This window comes from Falco rusticolus, chromosome 6, assembly GCF_015220075.1.
Source record: "Falco rusticolus isolate bFalRus1 chromosome 6, bFalRus1.pri, whole genome shotgun sequence".
Lineage (NCBI taxonomy): Eukaryota > Metazoa > Chordata > Aves > Falconiformes > Falconidae > Falco > Falco rusticolus.
Window position 1 is genome coordinate 23928625 of NC_051192.1, and position 20098 is coordinate 23948722.

The following is a 20098-nucleotide window of genomic DNA, read 5'->3' on the forward strand; positions in this document are numbered from 1 at the left end:
GGATTTAAAAAAATACTACCCAGTTTTCCCCATTAAGCAGAATCCTGTATATTCCTAAATTGTTTTAAACCAGTTATGTTGTAATTCAGAACCTCAAACAAGCTATTTTTCATACAAGCAACCCTACTTTCCTCTTTGTATACAAGTTATCTACATATACAAGTAATTTACAAGTTAAGCTCTTTTTAACCACATATTCAGTTAAGAATCTTACTGAATTTGGTCAGGATACAAGCAAGTATTGATTAAGGCTCAGTCTGCTTTGGCTCTAGCAATATTAATGGCTGTCTCGGAGACTTGTTATATACAAGTTTGTATACAATTATCTACATTCAGTGCAGAAGGATTAATACAGCTCCCATTGCCAAGCCTGAGCTAGCTTAAAATTATCCAGTTTGGTAAAAGTTCAACCACGGCTCAGAGAACCTACCCAAATCAAGGTTTTATAGCCCTAACACTGCTGCGCCTCCTTCGCTGAGCACCATGCAACTTTTATAATAGCTTTGAACTAGGCAGACTGACAGTTTTACAGGTAACCTGGGCATATATATGTAAACTTTAGTTGTCTCTGACAACAAATACTGTTGATAATCTCAGAATTTTTCTTTTAAACTCTGACTGACAGCCCTTATCCTGTACTGAGATTCTTAAAGGTACAAGGCTGATCTCGCACATGGGTTCCCTGAAGTCTTCTTTTAAAAGAACTGCATGGACATTCCTTAAAACAAAACATGTAAAAACCAGTAATCTTTAACAGCATTAGCCTGAGCTAGCCCATTTCACTTTGCACCAGGAAAGCTCACACAATTATGGAGCCTCAACTGTGATGACAGTGACCTTCAACTAAAGGTGACAACTTGGCAATTTGCTGTTACTTTCAGCACAGAACTAAGCAATCAGGTTCATGGCAGCTTAAGGTTCACGCTGCCCATGTGCAATACTTGATAAAAGGGTTTGGTCCCATCCCCCCCGCCAATAACAGGGCACTAGGAAAAATACATGCCTACAAAAGCTTTTAAACTGTCTCATGCACAGAGCTTTGATTTTGAAGCAATTTAAAAATGGTGAAAGTATGCTAATGTTTCTTTAGTGCCAAACCATCAGCTATTAGATGTGTGCTCAACTGATGAAGATGCTTTTTTTTTTTTCAGCACAGAAATTCAGCTGAACACAGCTCTGTTACACAAATCAACCATCATTTCCCATTATCTTCCTATTCACATAAACTTCTCTTTGAAAAAGGTTGATCTATTTTCAGCAGGTCCTTTATGAAAACGTCATTTTTAATAAGTAAAACAAGAAGTTAAATAAGGTATTACACACAGGTCTATTAAAGAGTATTTTGCACTAGCCAACAAGACACTCAAACTTGCTGTGTTGTGTTGCCCTCTTCAGGTCAACAGCACTTATATTTTCTAGGTTTTTGCTTGACGAGTCATTGTGTTTGAACTTCTTTCATAATTTTCAGATTTGCTGTTTCAAGTAGCAGCTAACTTTACCTCTATCTTACCAGTGCTTCAAGTATTTTTAAATCTAAAATCCCACAGCAATGAACTTTGGTTTTGGCCTCCAGGTCTCCTTAACTTTAATACTGATCTTGAGGATTATCAAAATATCAGCTAGTGTTTGAAAAGGTGACTATAAAACAAACTTCAACATTGGTAAGCAAGCCTCATGACAAGAGACTTAAAAAGCTCAACTGATTCAGCTTACCAAAGAAAACTGAAGCTGCTGAAGTCAGTCTGTATATGAACTTGGAGACTAGAAAGTCAGATGACTTTAAAGTGGTGTAAGGCAAAACAAAATCTAGAAATGAAGTCAGACAAATTCAGCCTTGAAACGTAGTGGAGGCTTTTCACCCAAAACAACAAAAGATTTTAATAACCGACTAGCATAAAAGGATGGATTCATTATTACTTGAAAACTTTAAAGATTGATCCAGCATCTTTCCAAACAATCCATTCTGTTCAGGTTTTGAGTAGTTGTTACAACATGGTCCAAATTATGATGCTGATTTGCATACCTGTAATTAGTTTTGGAATTGATCATCTGCGTTCTGCCAATTAATGTGGAAATACTAATAAAACAGTCTTCCATTGCTTGGGAAAGGGCCATGCTTGGGCTTCTGATTCATTCATTGAGCCAGATATTAATTCATTTCCCCCTCCCACCTTGCTATTTTTAGACGACAGGTCATGGTAGACATTTAAATCTATGTAGACATCTCAGTAGCGCAACTTTCACAGTAAGAGCCAAGTACTGAATTCAACTGATGTATTAAGTATGGAGAATTTCACTCACGTAACTAAGGCAGATGTACAATCACAAATTGTTACGATGTTTGATTTAATCACATCTTAAGGGACTTACAATAGGAAAAAAACAGTTCAAAGCTAAGGCCTACTATGTAATTAAGCAATAAAATTAATAACCTAATCAAAATCCTAATAAAACAGAGGCAAATGAAATACTCCTTCAAATACCATGGCACATCCCAGTACCAAATAAAGGAACAAGCTAACAAACAATCCCAGATCATTCCCTTTTGGGCTGGCAAACACACAACCACCAGCTTGCCTTAAGCCAAGCGTGACTCCAGAAAAAGCTCAGAACTTGTCATGAAGTTTTCATGCCTTTTCTTGCACATACTTCTGCAATTTTATTCTCAAGAATGAAATGTTATTTACAGCTTTTAAGTCCTATATACCTAGAGGGCAGACTCAGAGGAAAGGAGGGAGCAAACAAGAACAAATGGGTAAGCATGACATCGGGAGAGAACATGATAGCAAACCTCGGGGACGAGTGCAAACTGCAACAGCTGAGACTCAGTGCAGACCCACCTGCAGCATAAGAGAGCAGCTCACCGGGGTAGTCTATCAGCACATAGAAACTCCTCTCCAGTGCCCGACTAACATGTCCTGTTCACAGTGCCTGGAGCTAAAGACTGATGAAAACTTCCTGCCATCTATCAGCCATGTACTCTTGTTCAACTAGAAAGTGCAAAGCCAGCTGGTCTTACAAACACGGGGAAAAATTCCAAGCCAAACTCTAGTACTCTACAAGAAAAGCAGCACTCTTAAATGCATAATATACTCAAAACATTACTATTTTCTCTAGTGAGAAAAGTGAAAAAAGTATACTGTTCAACAGTACTATTAGACAAAAACATTTTGATGCAACTGTCAACTGAAGACACAGGCACTTACATCTCTGAAGTGATGAAGTGGGGCACTTTTTTTTTTGACACAAGTAAAAGTGTCACAAAATTATAATCACTATTTTAAGCCGTTTCCGGTAGAAAAAGTTTCCACCTATGTCAAAGGTCTGTCTGGTGTAAATTCATACAACATAATCTAGACGATGGCAACTGGTAATATAATCTCCAAGATCTTAGCTAACTTCTAAAACTCAGTCTTTTTCTTAATCTTCAACAACAGATGCCATGATTCTGGTCCAATCTTAGCTACTGCACTTAGAAGAGGTGCTGGACAAGGGCTTTTAAAATTACCTGTGGTTAGTTTAGTTCTGACTTACCCAAGATGACGTTCATATTTTTGCCATCTTTCTCCCCCACACACCATCAGATTTGGATACCACATGAGGTATGATTCATATTATTCTTTAGAAATGTATTTTAATAGACAAGCTTTACAACTGAAAGAACCTTTTAGTTTTGAAAATACCAGGCCTTCAGCAAAAAGCATGTCAGATCACTTTATTGCATGCACTTTTTCCTATAGTAACTTTTCCCAGTCATATTTAATCATTGCTAAGACAGACTTTTCTTAGTTGGTATCATAACCTAGTACATTCCTTTGAAGGAAAAGGAATTCATCCACCTCATACTGCCAAAACACAATCTAGACAGCTCCCTTCACAGAATTTCCTTCTAATAATTTTGGGGTAATGGAAGGTATGGAAACTAAGAGGAGGAACTCACTCTCTCCAGTGAAGGCAATGCCTAGTGATTTCCTGCCATCCACCTGTATATCCTTAAGTATCTACAAAAGCACTACGTGAAAACACATAGGGAATAAACATCCACTGTAATACGTACCCAGGCTAAACTAGCATTTATGGAGGGACATGCAAGCAACCAATGAGAACACAAAGCCGACTTCTATCAGCACTGATAGAAATTAAGTGCAATTGGGGTGGGAGTTACATACATCTGAAGAATACTTTTCAATCAGTTATTTCAGCATATGCAAGTCTGTCACTAAACACTGCATAATTATGTTAAAACTACAGAAGTTAACTCCTTGGAATCATATTATCATCTCACTCTTCCTAACACTTTTCTGAAAATTCCTTTAAATACATAGATTTTTAATGATGAGCAGTAATCAGTACACAAACCAACAAACCAAACAAAAAAGCTGGAAAACACTTGCATCCACTTTTTAAAACAAGAGGAACATTACAGAAAATATTCAGAAATATTAAGAGCAGTATTACTGAAAATAACATACACCAACCTTCTCAAAGGCTGTCTCAGCATCATCTTTATTTGTATTTGGTCTTCTATTCTTAGATATTTTGGGTTTAAACTACAGCAAGTAAGGGTTGCTAATTAAAAAGATAATGAAAATCAATGTAAGTACTACTGGCTAAAGGGATAGATATTACCAAATATTTTTTTTTTTTTTTTTTAAAAAAAAAGCTTTACTAGCACGAAATCATGTGATATCACGGAAAATCTCCCTCATGGTTTTAAGGTCTGTACCTTATTCAAACAGCAAAACCTCAATTTTGCAAACGCATTTATGTGATTTCTATGAAGACACTTTAAAAAAAACCACCTACCAGAGAACAAACAAACAACTTAGTTACTAAACAAAAAGCTGTGAACTACTTTTCCTGATACATACTTTTTGATACTTATACAAACCTTACCATCTGCTATGTTCTCTGACAAAATAACTGACTTCCGTTCTCAATCTAAGGTTTCACTATGATGGTGCCTTATATCTAACATTAAAAGTTACTTCAGTCCCATTGCAAGATTGTGTAAGTTTGTATTGTCATTAAAACCTGTTACAAAGTAGTATCAGACTACTCAGTACTACAAATAAAGTAATTTGATAGTTACAGGTATAGAATGTGAATGTAAATAGGTGAAAATGTCTCAAAGATGAAACAAAGCAGACTAATTTACAGAGAGGCGACAAGAGTTCTGTATAAACTTTTAACAACACAATTCCAAACTTCATTGTGACCTTAATGATATAAAAACTAAGAGGACATTAAAAAAATTGTAATGATTTCAAGGAATATGTCTTCAAATAAACTGCTGATAAAAAAAAAGAACACTAGCATATTAAACCAGAAAAAAAGTCAAAGCTAGTTTTGGATTGTAAAGTATACAATTAGAAGACAAAAAGTAAGCATAGGTCTTGCATCTAGTTCTACTACTTTCATCTTGTAATGCCAACAAGAAGTCTACGCTGTGGATGAGAGAAAAGTATTCCTCCTGAAATGTTTGACAAACTTTCCAGAGGACATTTTGCATCCAAACCAGTTTTCATAGCTAGCAGTTATTTTTAGTGACAGAATTAGCTTTTTTTAAAAAACCCCAAACAATCTATACCAGCCTTAGCACATTCTCAAGTATGACAGACTTACATCATAATGAATGGTAACTACCTATTAGAATACATACAATCTATTTTGTCTAATTTATACAATTCAAGGGTCCAGCAAAGATGAGCATACAAAGTTTTACCATGTTAGAAAAGGGAATGTATAACTCTGAAAATAGATTATGATATGACACCTCAGTGGAAGATTTGGTTAAAAGTGGTTTTATTTCATTGTCTCCTACCTGATAAATTCTAAATGGGATGTATCGAAATCCACTATCTTCTGGAGGATACTCCATGAGTTTTCGATTTATTGCCCAAAACTGCTCAAATTTATCTGTGAAGGTAAAATTATATTTTGTTAATATTAATAACACTTTTTTTCAGCTAAAAGAGGTAAATGAGAAACGATTGGAACAACATGCAAACTTCTCTTACAGAAGTTTGATCTGTACGAATATTTTTCCCACATTCCTCCTCCCTATTTAGTCTGAAGCCAAAGGTAAGTCATCTGCATCCTCCTATGAAAACAGTGATGGGGCAACTTACCAAACTGAAAGAGAAAGCAACTCGAATTCATAACATATGTCCCACTGTAAGGGAAATACTGGGCCACTAATTATGGACTTCATTGCCTCAATTAACAGTGCCTATTTCTCCACTCCCTGCTGCTACTGGTCCAGTCTCACAGTTTGTAAAAACATCTAATTGTTCTTAACTATAGATGAACAATAGGTATAAAGTACAGCAAAACTAAAGAAAGAACTCCTTGAGGGGTTTACATTTGGATATGCAAATCTTAAAATAATCTTTAACAACATATGATATAATCAAAAAATATACTGTCAGTTTTATGACACAACCTGGAAATAATAAGTTTGTGTTTGAAACATTTTTGTTAGTATTAGCAAGTAACTAGGTTTAGTAGAGTAGCCTGAGGCAGCACACCATTTCATCCTGTTCAGAGATGACAAGAACCGAATAGTTTATTGTGCTTAAAATGTATAAGGACAACATAGGACTAGAGTAGTAAAGAATTTTATACATGCAAATCAATTATTCAGATCAAGCAAACAACCAACACCAAAAGTGACAGAAAGGAACATGAACTGAGATGGAATAAAGCTGCTGCTAGCCTTACTGGAGAAGGCAGCTTTAGGAGGGGAAGAGCAAGACAAATTTCCTTATAGGCCCTAACTGTCCAAGACAGCAAACAGCAGACACTTCTTCAGAAGGAACACAGTCTCCAACTTTGCTTCCTCAGCACATTGTTCAGTGAGTCTCAAGACAGCTGGCAGTATAACAGTTACAGAATTCAGGCCCCCTCAAGCAAGGTTAAATTCAGAAATCCATTTGCAGAACAAAAGGTTCGTCCCACTTCCAAAACTGCTGATAACAATTAAAGCAATTGCTGAAAATTAAAAGTCTGAGATTTGGTTTACTCCAGTGTAGAGCACAGATGGCTGTCAGTCTGCTAAAAGACACAGTTAATACATATTGCAGGGTTTATAACACAGTGCTTTTCCTGACTGAACGTGATACAAGACAGGAATATCCAGGAAACCATAAACCAACTCCTGCCAGGTATTCTGTAGGAGCATTTCCTGATGCTTATCTCAGAAAGTACTTCCACACGCTTGTTTCCGGATTAGGAAATGCCTCTTGACAAGCACTTACCTGAGCTGAAGTCAGCACCACCACACAAGCACCTGCCTGAGATGAGGAGCTGCCTGGACACAGGGTGCTACCCCATAGCTCACCAGCTGGGAAGCTCTGCGGGCAGCAGTGGCAGCCCTGAAGCTGGCTGTACCCAAGCAAGCCTGCTATGAGAACTCCAGCCGACAGAGTCAGAGGTTTACTCTTGCAATGTCTAACACAAAGACAGAATACATCCTCCCCACAAATTCTGTCAGTGGGAAAGTGAAGATTTAGTATATTTCCCTCACCCTTGGAGACAGCATTGAGAATGGCTTACAGCTTTGACTACAGATTGTGTGGACAAGCATCCTATGGCAGGCGCTGATGAATTTACACTTCAGACTACAAACGCAGTTGATAAAACTATCAATTATGGCTATATACAAAACGCAACAATCAAGACTTACTTAAGCTAGTGAGCTTCAGCAGTCTTAAATAAGGAACCTACATGTTTGGAAACATCCTACCTGAAAAAAAACAACTAAAAGAAACAGTGACTTCATTTACTTGTTTCATGCTCATATTACACTAACTAGGAAAGCTGGGTGAACAGCTTAGTGTCCTCAAAATTCATTAGAGATGAGCAACATACATTATGAATCAGAAAAACACCAAATTCTGCACATATAACAGGCTTACAATAGGAACTTAAGTATATTGTCCCTTGTGGCATATATGGCAGAGAAGTGAATCTTGTTTAGAAGGACAAAAAAGTTAAACAGTGGTAATGTACAGTTAACTCACTTCTGTTCTTCATTCCAGCTTCCTCACCTCCCAGAAATTGTGCACGTGATATTATTTAAGGCAGGGAAATTTATAAATTTGTACTTCTCAGATCATTCTCTGAATGCTCAAACAATGCTCAAGACAAACTACTGTTTTATCAAGATGTTCAACTTTCTAATAACTTCTGTAGTTTCTATATATTACAGCAATAATTGCAAGAGGTGAATGACAAACTTGTTGCATTTTGTAATCAATTACGTTCTGTCAATTCAACCAATATCCTAGGGAATGAAAAACTTTCTGGTAAATTAGCTAGACAATGGAGTCAGACATCTTAAGACAGATCTCCACTGTGTGCGCAGCATGGTCTGAAGACATCTAAGTTAATCCTCATAACCTTATATTGCTGTTCTCCAAACATCCTTCCACAGATACAGTATTTTTACTACAGGAAACCAAGCTGGGTATAAGAAAATCAACACAAATTTTTAAAGCAAGCAGCAGGAAAAGGCTATTCAGCCTGCAAGCTGATATATGTGACCTGGCAAGAACTTTTATTAGCATTAAAAGCACTGGCTGAATGCCAGAATCCTAATGCTCCGAAATACAAAAATAGCTGCTTTCACAGAACCCTGAAGACTCAAAAGCTCAAAACAAACAAACAAAAACCCCAACACCCTCCCCAATTCCCTTGAAAATGTAAGCAAAAGGATTCATCATTCTCCAATTTTTGTGTCGGTACCTCCTATTTATGCAGAACAGACTCAAGGAAGCTATTAATGCTATGAACAAGCTATAAGAACTAATTAGTGCTTTGGATAGACAGGACTTAAAGGTGCTAGCCAGAAGTTTGACAAAACAAAACTGGAGTTTTCATCAAGCCAGTAAACAAGAAGTTCTCTACCTATCAGGAAAAGCACTTTACACACTCATCCTCCCTTGTGAAAAGCTTATGCAGCCTACATGATATCTAAACTCCTGTAATAGTCAAAAGTTATTGCTTTTGTTTTCCACAATCCAGCTGTTTTTAATAAAGTGCTTGACTGATGTATTAGAGAGTTTCTGTATTAGCAAAAAAACCATACTTGCAAAAGGCAGATGTTCATATCTGCATAACAGTATTCAAAGTAATGGCAATAAGACTTGGACAGAAGTGACATTAGTGACAGGATAAGAGTTCCAGATGACTCTACTAATCACATTCCTTAAATGAGAGGATGGTTGCTATATATAACTTTGCCTAAAGTGAAATACTAGAACTTTGCTTTATTTTATATCACAGATCAGAAAGTTAAAACCCAAATAATGGAGGAGAGAGCTCACAGATTTTTCAGCTGGATAAGTCACTTATAAATATAAATATTCATTTATTAGAAATGTAGTCACTGAATGCCCAAACACTGCGCACATTACCTTTCAGTACTACAGAGATGCACAGAATCTAATGAGAACTTTGAAAATATTATTTACATATATAGAAACAGTGTGAGTTAGCAAAACCACAAGGACTTAACATGAACCATAACAATAATCTCAGTACACAAATTCACTATGCAACAAATTAAACCTCAAACAAATTTACAAATACAGTGTGCCACATTATGTATGCACTTAGGGTTCAGAAATCTATCACTGAAATTGTTTGTGCCTTTAATATGTCCTTTAAAACAGTTTAAAAGGACAGTTACAGGGAAACACTTTGAGAATTGTTCCCTCCATTAAGCAAGACTGAAAATCCTTTAGCAGTCATTGATGTTAATCCGAATGTATAACTATTATATTAAAAGGTTGTTGATAACTCCAGTCATAGTTTTATTGTTGATAGACAGTAACTGCTGAACCTTTTACTATCAAGCTGTGTTAACTAAGGATTAGTCCAGGCTGAAATTTTGAAGGCTAGGCCTCTTTCTCAGGCTGAGACCCAGGGCAATGATCTTCAGACAACCAGAAAACTTAGTTTCATTTGTGCTACTGTCTTACACTCATTCTCTGAAACTCAAGTACTGCCATGCTTCAAACAGCTTGAAATTTTGCATGGATCTTGATGTTAGATGCATCTCTTCCACTCACATGACTCTATGAAAGGGTAAATGGACTGCTTGAGTGCTTGCCATCAACACATGCATTTCAATGCAGCACAGCCTTAAACCAGCATACACAAAGAATATGGGCAATTATCACAGAATAATACGTTATATTTACAAGTAACTTGCAATAAGACACAGTTGGTCACAGCATATGGCCAGTTAAAATGGACTTCCCACTGTAGAACAGTGGGCAGAACAACTAAAAAAAACCCCACCCTAATCTTTAAACTTAACAGAAATATCTTAATAATAAGGAATTATTTTCTTTCTGTATTTGACATTGATGCAACTGCTACCAGAGTACTGACTCCGGAATTGCATCTATTTCAAGAAGGCTGTGGAGATTGTTTAAATAACAGAAAGGATTAATGCAAAAACAAGGGAAAGATTGTTGAAATTCAATACGGAAAATGCACTCATGGCTTTTATGTTTTAGAAAGTCAAAAAAGAGAACAAACAGGTGTAGTCCTCAGGGTAGCACAGATGCATGATTTTTTGTCTGGACAACTTGTGCTTTCTTCTTAAAGCCATCTAGTTGTATAAATTTTTAGAAAACATGCTTGAATTGAGTTGTATCTCTCAGCTCTATGCAAGCAATACCCATTTCCAGCTTGCATAAAAGTGTACAACCCTTAAATTTTAAAAACGCAAAGCTTTTGTCTATTTTCAGAGGTTCACCACTCTCTAATAACCATATGAACCATAGAAATGATGCACAGCTAGAAGTAGTTGGACAGAACCAACCATAGCATTATCTAAGAGACCGAAGACTCTCCAAGTGTTATATCGGAACCATAGAAAACTTTTAGATGGGAAGTGCCTTTGGAGGTCAAGCTTTGGAATAAAAGCTCCTGCCCAAACCAGAAGAGCTGTCTACATAGAATTAAATGAGTTTGCTCAAAGCCTTGCCCAGTCATGTTCTGACTGTCTCTGCAGGTTCCCACTCAATCCCTTTCACTCCCCCTGCCCCAGTATCCCATCAGCCTTTCTCCTGCCATGACTTGTAACTGTTTTCTTCTGTAATTGCCCAACTTCACGGCCAATGCAGGCATGTCTGAGAGGAATCAAACTCCATCTGCCTACAAGTTTTCCTTTTAGGTAGTGGAAAGCGGCTATTCGATCCATCTTCAGCCTTTACGTCCTCGGGCTAAACAAGGCAGTTCACCCACTCTCTTTTAATACAGGAATATGCTCCAGCTCCTGATCCATCCTACCACCGCTCTGCTGGCCTCTTTTTCCGATTGCCCACATTTCTTTTGTCCTGAGGTCCCAAAGAGGACAAGTATTCCCAGCACAACCTTAGATGTGCTGAGTGAGGAGAAAGTACTCACCATCTGGCTATATACTAGGGTGCACAAGGGCTAAAGCAGCTCCCTGGTTCATCTTCATTTCTGCAACACCACACAACAGATTACTCAATCTGTTTGTTCACCGTTATGCACATCCACAAAGCTGCTTCCCAGTCAGTCCCTAGACTGCCCCAATGTAGGGTTTTTTTTCCTGGCTCTGGTGCGGGACTTTACACCTGTACCTGTCAGCTCCAGAAAGCTCCTGCTTGCCTACTGCTCCTGCTCATCATGGTCCCTCTGAATGGCAGATCTGTTCCCCAGTCTATCAACTGCTTCCACCAATATTTTCTTTTGGTCATAAACTAAGGGTTTAATCATATACATATAGTCAAATTAACTGTACTGTACAGAGAACTACAGCTGCAAGTCAAGGACATGAAGTGTATTTTCTTAACAATAAAGCAACTATATTTTCCACTCACTTGGGCTCTAGCAAGCATTGTGTTCAACTGCTACAGCCAAAAAGTAGTCTTCTCTAAATTTAGTTTCCAAGAAGACTAAGACTCTACATGCACACGTAGTTCTGTTGACTGGTAAGCAATTTTAACCAATTTTATAGAAGGTTAAATTTTGTGTGGTATGCCTCAAGCATGAAGCAGCTTTGTTGACAAAATAGAATTATTTTAAATACTTCAGTACCTTGCTATCCAGAAACAGCATTTACAGCTAGTTACTCTCATTTCTCAGCTATTTAAAGATCTGTCTCTAAAGTACTCTAGGCCATCTAAATTCATCATTCTTATTCTTGTACAACAAAACCACAGATAATTATGATTATCAAGGGCTTCAGGAAGACTCTGATACATATTTGACTCTTGCTGACTACTACAGTTCAGTGCCAGCCTTTTTGAGAACACAGTTTGAAATACTGTTATAGCATCATTAAAGCACAAGATTTCCACACCATACAACCCCACATTTTACACACTGACACCATCCACAGTTAAAATATTCTTGCTATTAAATGCTTAGGTTACTCGGGTATTTTGACAGATCATGGTACAGAATATAAAGCCACAACTGAAGAGGGCACACAAGTTTACTAGTTCTTTCAGACTATTTTCAGGCACAAGTAACTATCATTATATATAGAGATAGGACCTTAGGACTGCTTTGACTTAATGTTAATTGACAAAGGCTAGGTACAGAAATATTCTTAATGTCACAGATAGCAAAGTAACAACATTCAACATGAATGTACGTATCTGAAGTCCTAATTTTGCCTTGTAAATACACAACAGTCATTAACTGAAATATCTCCACTGCATGATGTGCCCATTAATCTTATATACCCTCCAAATTCACATTTAGCTGGTATATTGCTATAGAATACTGCAGGAAAGCAGCAGATTGTAAAATTTTGAAGTAAAAAAAATAGGCTTTACTTTGCCTGTCCATGCTAAAAAAGACATGGAATCACCGCAAAGAAGCATCATGCTAACGAGCTCAAGTACTAATAATAGTAAAGTACAGTGGTATGGGCCTTAAGGTTGACTGTCACTCCCTTTTTAGTACTATGATCATGTAAATTAATTACATCGATGCACATCTGCTTGCCTATATGCACTATACCAACTTTTTAACAGCAGCGTTTACAATCAGAGAAGAATTAGTAGAAAATTCCTTCTGTATACTTAGCTGCAAATTCTAGTTTTTTAAAAAATAATTTATAAACCACACTATAAATGGAGCTGTAGATGCAAATCAAGAAAAAGGGGGGGGGATCCCTCCCCTAATAGGTTTGAGATCAGTGTATTTAACACATTTACTTTTATGCTGTAATTTATGCGTTAGTTTTTATAGCAAAGCAGTGTTCTGAAGAAACAAAAGCATACTGCTTAAACTTTGCCGGTTAACAGAACGTTTTTATAAACTGTATGATAAAGCAGCATTTCACTCTTCAGATTAGCTATCTGATCCAAAAAGGCCTTTCCTCCCTGTTTTAATATACATAAGGTTGCCATACCTTATCAACATTCTTTTCGCTTGTTAAACACCATCTTAAGTACATTGTTTCCTTAACACCACCTCCCTTCACTTCCAGGTCATCAATTTATCTGTTAAAGATTCAGGGGAAGAAAAAAATCAAGATGGACTACTTTCCTTTGTTCAAATATGAAAAAGCATACATCCTATGAAGCTTAAGCTTTCTGTGTAGCCTAAAAGCAGGTGGCCTCAGTAGGTATTGTCACTTAAGCTAAAAAGAAAGCTGTGATTATTAAAAAATGTGTAATCCATTTATCTTTGAAACACATAACCCACAGGTTTTGTAAGAATAGAGCAGCAGGGCTTGTTACAGACTTCCTTAAGTCAAAGGGAAAAGGACTCCTGACAATTTTATCTGTACTCCAGTTCTGTGCTCCACATCTAGATAGCCTGGATATTTTAATACCTTCTTTGCCTCTGATTATGCTCTGTTTATATACATAAAAATAGAGCAGCATCTCTCCATATAACTCACTAACCTACTTTGCTTTCCCTGTACTATGCCTTTTCTAAAATACAGCTTTTTTTAAAAGTTAAAGAATCTTTATATTAAGGCAGCTGTCAAATTCAGTTTACCAGCAGAAAATAACTTTGAAGCATTTCAAACTGCAAAGCAAAACCCCCCCAATAACCAAAGTTAATTTTAAAAATTAAGGCTGGTTTTTTTAAGAGACTGTTTACTTTGAAATGTAGTTAGACCTTACACATCTTTCAGGAAATTAAATACTTTGAGGGGGAAGGGAGGAAAGAAAGCAGGAGGCAGTAAAAAAGGAAAGTAAAATAGATTTAGAGAAATACAGTCAAAGATTCTCACAATCTGAATCCAAGTCTACCGAATATCTGTAAAAACTACAGAAGACAGAAGCAGTGAATGTAGAGAACCAGTTTGTGTGTGATTCAGGTTGAAGATGAAAGGCACACCTGCTTCAACAGGAAGTCTGGAAGGTGGCTATCTTTCTGAAGAAATGGTAACGTTCCAGGAGGAATAGTGTCAAAATGAGTACAAGACACGAGCCCTTGAAACCGCAGCAGGTTTATAAATTAGAATTCTGCAATATATATGAACAGATTATAAGGCTGGCAGATTACCTGTGCCAAAGATGCAAAGACCTTCAGGTGTGCTCCTTCAGAGTTTAATGTTTTCAATTAGACACACGGGCTTCTAATACAAGGTAGTAAAATCACTAGAAAGCATTTCTATCTACCTATCTCTATCTCCTCTCATGGTGGAGACTTCAGTATAAAGTAGCATTGCGAGCACTGGGTTACCTTTTGCTTTCCTCCCTTCATGCAGTTTATGTCCTCCTTTGAGACCCACTGATTCTCACTGGCCTCACCAACGCAGCAGCTCTGCTCTGTTCCCTTGTTGAAAGCAGAGCTGAGAAAGCCAAGGGGGGAATTCAGGCTGCCATCAATTCTCCACCTTTGTGCTGCAACAAAGAGCAACTATGCAAGTAGGCACCAGACCAGCACAGGAGAGTAACAAGGCAAAAGTCAGTTTCAGGGGGTGTGTGGGGTGTGTGTGAGAGACAGTTCAGAATCATGACACAGAACCCATATGGCTGGAGCATCAGTTTAGTCATTTGTGCGGAAAGGGTTACAAGCCAGTAACCAATGCAGAACCAACACTGAAGTCTATGCCACGATCCATTACCAGAAAAAAACCACAACCAAACCCCAAACAAAAACTACCACCACCAAAAAATAATATCCCTAGGAAAGCCTGTTCTGATGCATCTGATTGATTCTGCAGGTCCAGGCTGCCTGAACCTAGCTGCAGCTCAACACCAAAACAGTGCTGGGCTGACTGGGCAGATCTATTTGAACCTGTCCACACCACACCCCTTGGCTTCCATAACATCAGCAACCCCAATGTTTGGTGTATGCCATGCTATCTAACTCCAGAATAAGCAGGTATTGACACTAATCATAAGAAAATCTGATGCATTGCCAGAAATTTTTAACCACCAGCCCAGGAAAGTAATGACTTGGGATATCTTTTTTAATCCTTTTAACCAATACACCCATTTTCAAAGCTCAAAAGAATTGTTTAGTCTTTCTTCACAGTTAACTGGATCTCTACAGATGAAACATGGAAAGACATTACCATTTTGATAGTGACACAGGGAAAAGGAAAGAATGGCAGCTTTGTGATCTAAAAAAGCCTCATGGTGTGTTCATTCATTTTCCTGTTAAATTCCTGAAGATATTCTACATACATATTGCCTAATTTAAGTTGCAAGGGATCAGGTAAGATTAGAGCGATTTGTTCAGCTACCAAAGCATGCTCATCACCTCGGACTAAGGTAAAGAACAGCATTGCTCCAACCAGTTCTCTAAGAGACACACATACCAAACCTGAGTGGGCCATGTGTACACAGCACAAAAGAGATACTGCTGATGTACTGACACTATTTCTTTTTGGCAGTTCAAACATTTCTAAACAGCAATATGATAACTCAGAAAAAACAAACCTTCTGCCCCTCAAAAATCCAGGACTGGTTTAGATATAATTTAGAAATAAATGCAAGACAATACAGGCCTGACACTGTCAGTAAGACAAAGATCACATGCATTAAAAAATAAAATATTGCATATATCTGAATGTTTGTAGGATTTTTCTCCTTTAACATGAACAATTCAGTACGGCCATTTAACTTCCGGTAAGCCCTACAGCAAGAATGAGTATTACATTCTTTTTCCATAATATTTTTCAGTAAAAAGACCTGCTTTTATTTTATAATCTATAAAGAAGCTGTAGAAATGGCTATGAGTTTTTACTGTTTATTTCCATCACTCATCTATCAGAAATACTAAGTCTGGTCTTCACCGGTTATAAAGGATGCCTGTGAGAATTCCAGGGTATGGATGCTTATGTCCCTCCACAACTGATGAAAAGCAGCTGTGTTGCATCTAAGAATCCTCCTTTATCAAAACTACTATATACTGAAGTTATGGATATTAATTCTTTGAACCATGCAAAAAATACAGCTCTCCCCCTAAAAACAGTTGAGATTTCATTTGTTTGAGTCATCACTAGGCCCACAGTCTTAATGTTTCAAAGCTGAAAGTCTTTATTTTTCCACATGAGACAAGAAGAAAAAACCACCCATTTGAAAATCCACTTTATCCATACTAAAAATGTCCATAACACTATTAAAGCACAAACAGTAGTAAAATTTTCCATCAATTCTGATCAAAGAAGTTTAACAATTCTTACAAAGGGACAGAGGTCAGTATAGCTATATAGCCTGCCTTTATCACTTTCCTAACGCAGTCAGACATCCATGATGCTGGTCAAAATTAAGGCAACACAAATGTACCTGTTCCAAAGAAGTGTTCTAGCTAAGGAGTATCTGGTTTATGGACAAAAATTGGCTAACCGAAGTCTGAAGAGCAAGCAAAACCACAGCACAAGCAAACAGAAAAGTATGTTTACCTTCCTGATTTGATAGCAGATTAACACAAAACCAGACATGGTGGGAGGAGGCATGTAAAGGTTGTTATGAATACCTACCAGCTGTTACTAGTACAAGACTGCCATAAATTCACTATTAAAGCTCTTCCCCTAAAAGCCATCTACAGGCAACTGAAAGTTTCTCATGCTACCTGTTCCAAGTACTTCCTTCTCAGTAGAAACATTCATCTCAAATTACACTTGTCATTGGTAGTTACATTTCTCCAACATTGAAATTTTTTTTCAAAACTAAGTTTAATACATATCCTGTAAGTATTGCTATCTTTCCTTAAACAAATAACACTTCCTATATTTAAGTACTGAATAATTTTTTTTCAAGTCTCACAGAAAAAAAAAGCCTGCAGATGTATCATTACTTACAAGGCAGTTATCACAAACGCTACTCTCTTTTCTTTTTTGTGGTCATTCATTGTTTCATAAAGAGGTTTAAAATTATTACTTCTCAAACGAAAGCCTATAAAAACATACTGAAAGATATAACATGCTTAAAAAGAGTTTTCTTGGTTTCATAAGTTTTTCTTGTTTCTCTTATGAAGAGCTGAGAAATCAAAATTAGCATTTGAAAGTATTCAGAAGATTGTTTAAACTCATTTAGGTGTCAGATTTCACAGGTGCAATTCTTCATTAAGTAGTGAAACCCTGAAATCAGCCTTGCTAGGCAACCTCTGTTCTTAACCTTAAAAAGTAGAACAGCAAAATTCTGGTTTCCTTACACCTGAAGATACTTTTAGACAAATAATCAACTAAAAGATAGAGCCTAAGATAAGCACAGAAAGAATGCACTGCACATCTGTTCTCCTACCTCACATATATTGAGGGTATCAAGGTTCTGTAACTTCCATTAAAGAAAAAGAACCTTAACTCACACTATTTCACTGTGTAGTCAATTCATCTGCCATTATTATAACTTCTGTTAGAGGTTTAATTTTTAAAAGCATTAATAAAAAGAGCACATAAAGTGCCCTGCGCTGGGAACACTGGAGCACTGGGATGAAGTGACAGGATTCTTTTTTGCAATAAAGCTAGTAATTCTCCAAATAGAAAACAAAATTATGTTTGCTTCTTGAATGGCCTACAAGGCATACTATTCAAGCAGAGTACTTTTTTCACAGAATTATTAAAATTGCAGTTTAAATTGACTTGTAACAATGTAAGCTTTAGGGAAACATGTATTTTATACCAACTCTGGCTTCTAGTGGACCAGTACTCTCTATTTACTGCTAATTCACAAAAGTGAACATAGCAGTTTGCTGACTAGTGTCTACTCAAAACAGGATGTCTCAAGAAGTACTTTGAAATTAACCACGTAAAATGCAATTTCTTACTTGATACATTTTGCAATTATGTACCACATCCCCCAAGATCTTACCACTCAAATAGCAAATTAAAATAACCCCTCAATTTCTATCTCTCCATCAATTAAAAAATAGAAACCAGAGTTTCTGATAAGCACTCAATCTCCAGAATTACAGGAGTATGTTTAATATGAAAGACAGTACAACTACACAATAACAAAAAAAAAATTAGAACCCACACACTCACTAAAGCCACACATTAAACCCTAACTCACTCAGAACCTCACTGTCTAAAGCAAACATGTCTCAAGTAGTCTTGCATTCAAAGCCTCTCCCATTTCATTTAATTCTCACAAATGTAGGAAGATGTTAATTCTAAGTGTTTAGTATTTTGTACCTCAATATAAAACAAACAACTTCATGCTTACAGCTTCTGTAAAATAAATTTAACAGTAATAATATAAATGACAGCTTCAGGGGATGAGAAAAATATATTGCAAGTGGCATTACTACCCATTTCAGATAGTAGTTTCTGAAATATTTACAAAGCTTTTCAACTTACAGGCCTCTAAGAACCATGAGAAAGAGGACACAACTCTTTGTTTGTAAAAACAAAAGAAGTTACATTTTGCAGTGCAATATGGATTCATGTTATCTGTGCAAAGTAAGAATACTAATTATTTTAGAACATCCTGTTCTGAATTATTTTGCTGACCTTGCCAAGTTCATACTTATCTATGCAGAAATCTTTGTGAAAGCCATGGTAATATCAGCAGTAAAAAAAAATAAATTTAGCAGAGAGAAAAGTAGAATTATTAATCTACTGTGCAACTTTTTTTAAAGTTTACCTGTATTGTTTATCAGTGACAATCCTCAAGCATTAACTCGAGGAGGCAACCGTTTTTACTTTATGGTGCGAGATGATGAATACTGAACAGCACTTACACCCCAGATGTCTCCCAAATAAAAACTATCAGTTGCACAAAAGTATACTAGACAGTATTTATTTTGTTTTGTTCCTAGTTTTGGTTTGTAAAAACCTAATTTAGTTCCTTGAATAACTTAAGCCACACTTGGATTATTACATAAATGGTGATTAAAAAATACAAACTTTTCCATGACAGACTAAAATTCTGCAAACAATGACATTTTATATCCCGTACCATGACTAAAATTTGAAGTAGTTATTTATTAACATGCTAGACCTAAATATAATTAATACTTGATGCACTGTATTTACCATTCTGTAATCCCATCCACAGTTGTTTATGATCCTTTTTTTGCATCTCATTAATGACTTGACTTTTGTGCTTTAAAGCATCTGCTTCTTTTATACAAGCCATAAAATGAGCTTCAATCACATCCTTAGAATGGCAGTGTAGAAGATCCTTTTCTGGAAAATTCTACAAAAAGAAAAGATAAATCAAGAGAAATGAATCTATCACATACCTTAGAAGATTAAGAACAAAGAATAATTTTACTCAGGTTTACATTTATACTGAAGAAGCACACTGGAATCTACTTCTGGAAGAAGGTAACAATCATTCTCTCATTCTGCTGACAAGAAAGGTTTTACAGGGGAAAAACATTTCAGGAAAAACAGAAGTTGAAGAATTTTCTGTGAAACCAGAAATTACTCTAAATCACCCAACCTCAACTTGATATATACATTTAAAAACATCAGCAGATTTATTTAGGCCCTTACATCCAAAATTCAGGAAACAGATTTGTAATATGTTTTCAAGATGATGTTTAACTCTGGCAATGAACAAAAGAAAAGGGGGAGTGTAGAGGAATGAAGCTGGGTTAATTAGCATTGATAATATACAACTGTGGGCTGGCTTCAGGGGCATGTTGGCCAATGTAGATAAGGTGCAGCTGTGGCTGGTTCTGTGAA

General features: G+C 36.6%; 1 protein-coding gene across 8 annotated transcripts in view; it reads right to left on the reverse strand.

The window, feature by feature from the left end:
• ATG5 (autophagy related 5) overlaps nt 1-20098 on the reverse strand; it is an 83613-nt gene that overhangs the window by 43987 nt on the left and 19528 nt on the right. For all 8 annotated transcript variants that reach the window (XM_037391305.1, XM_037391299.1, XM_037391300.1 and 5 more), the window contains 2 exons: nt 19442-19604; nt 5825-5919 (listed from right to left, as the gene is read on the reverse strand). In XM_037391305.1, the coding sequence (XP_037247202.1) occupies nt 5825-5919; nt 19442-19604 (258 nt within the window). The remainder of the gene's footprint in view (nt 1-5824; nt 5920-19441; nt 19605-20098) is intronic.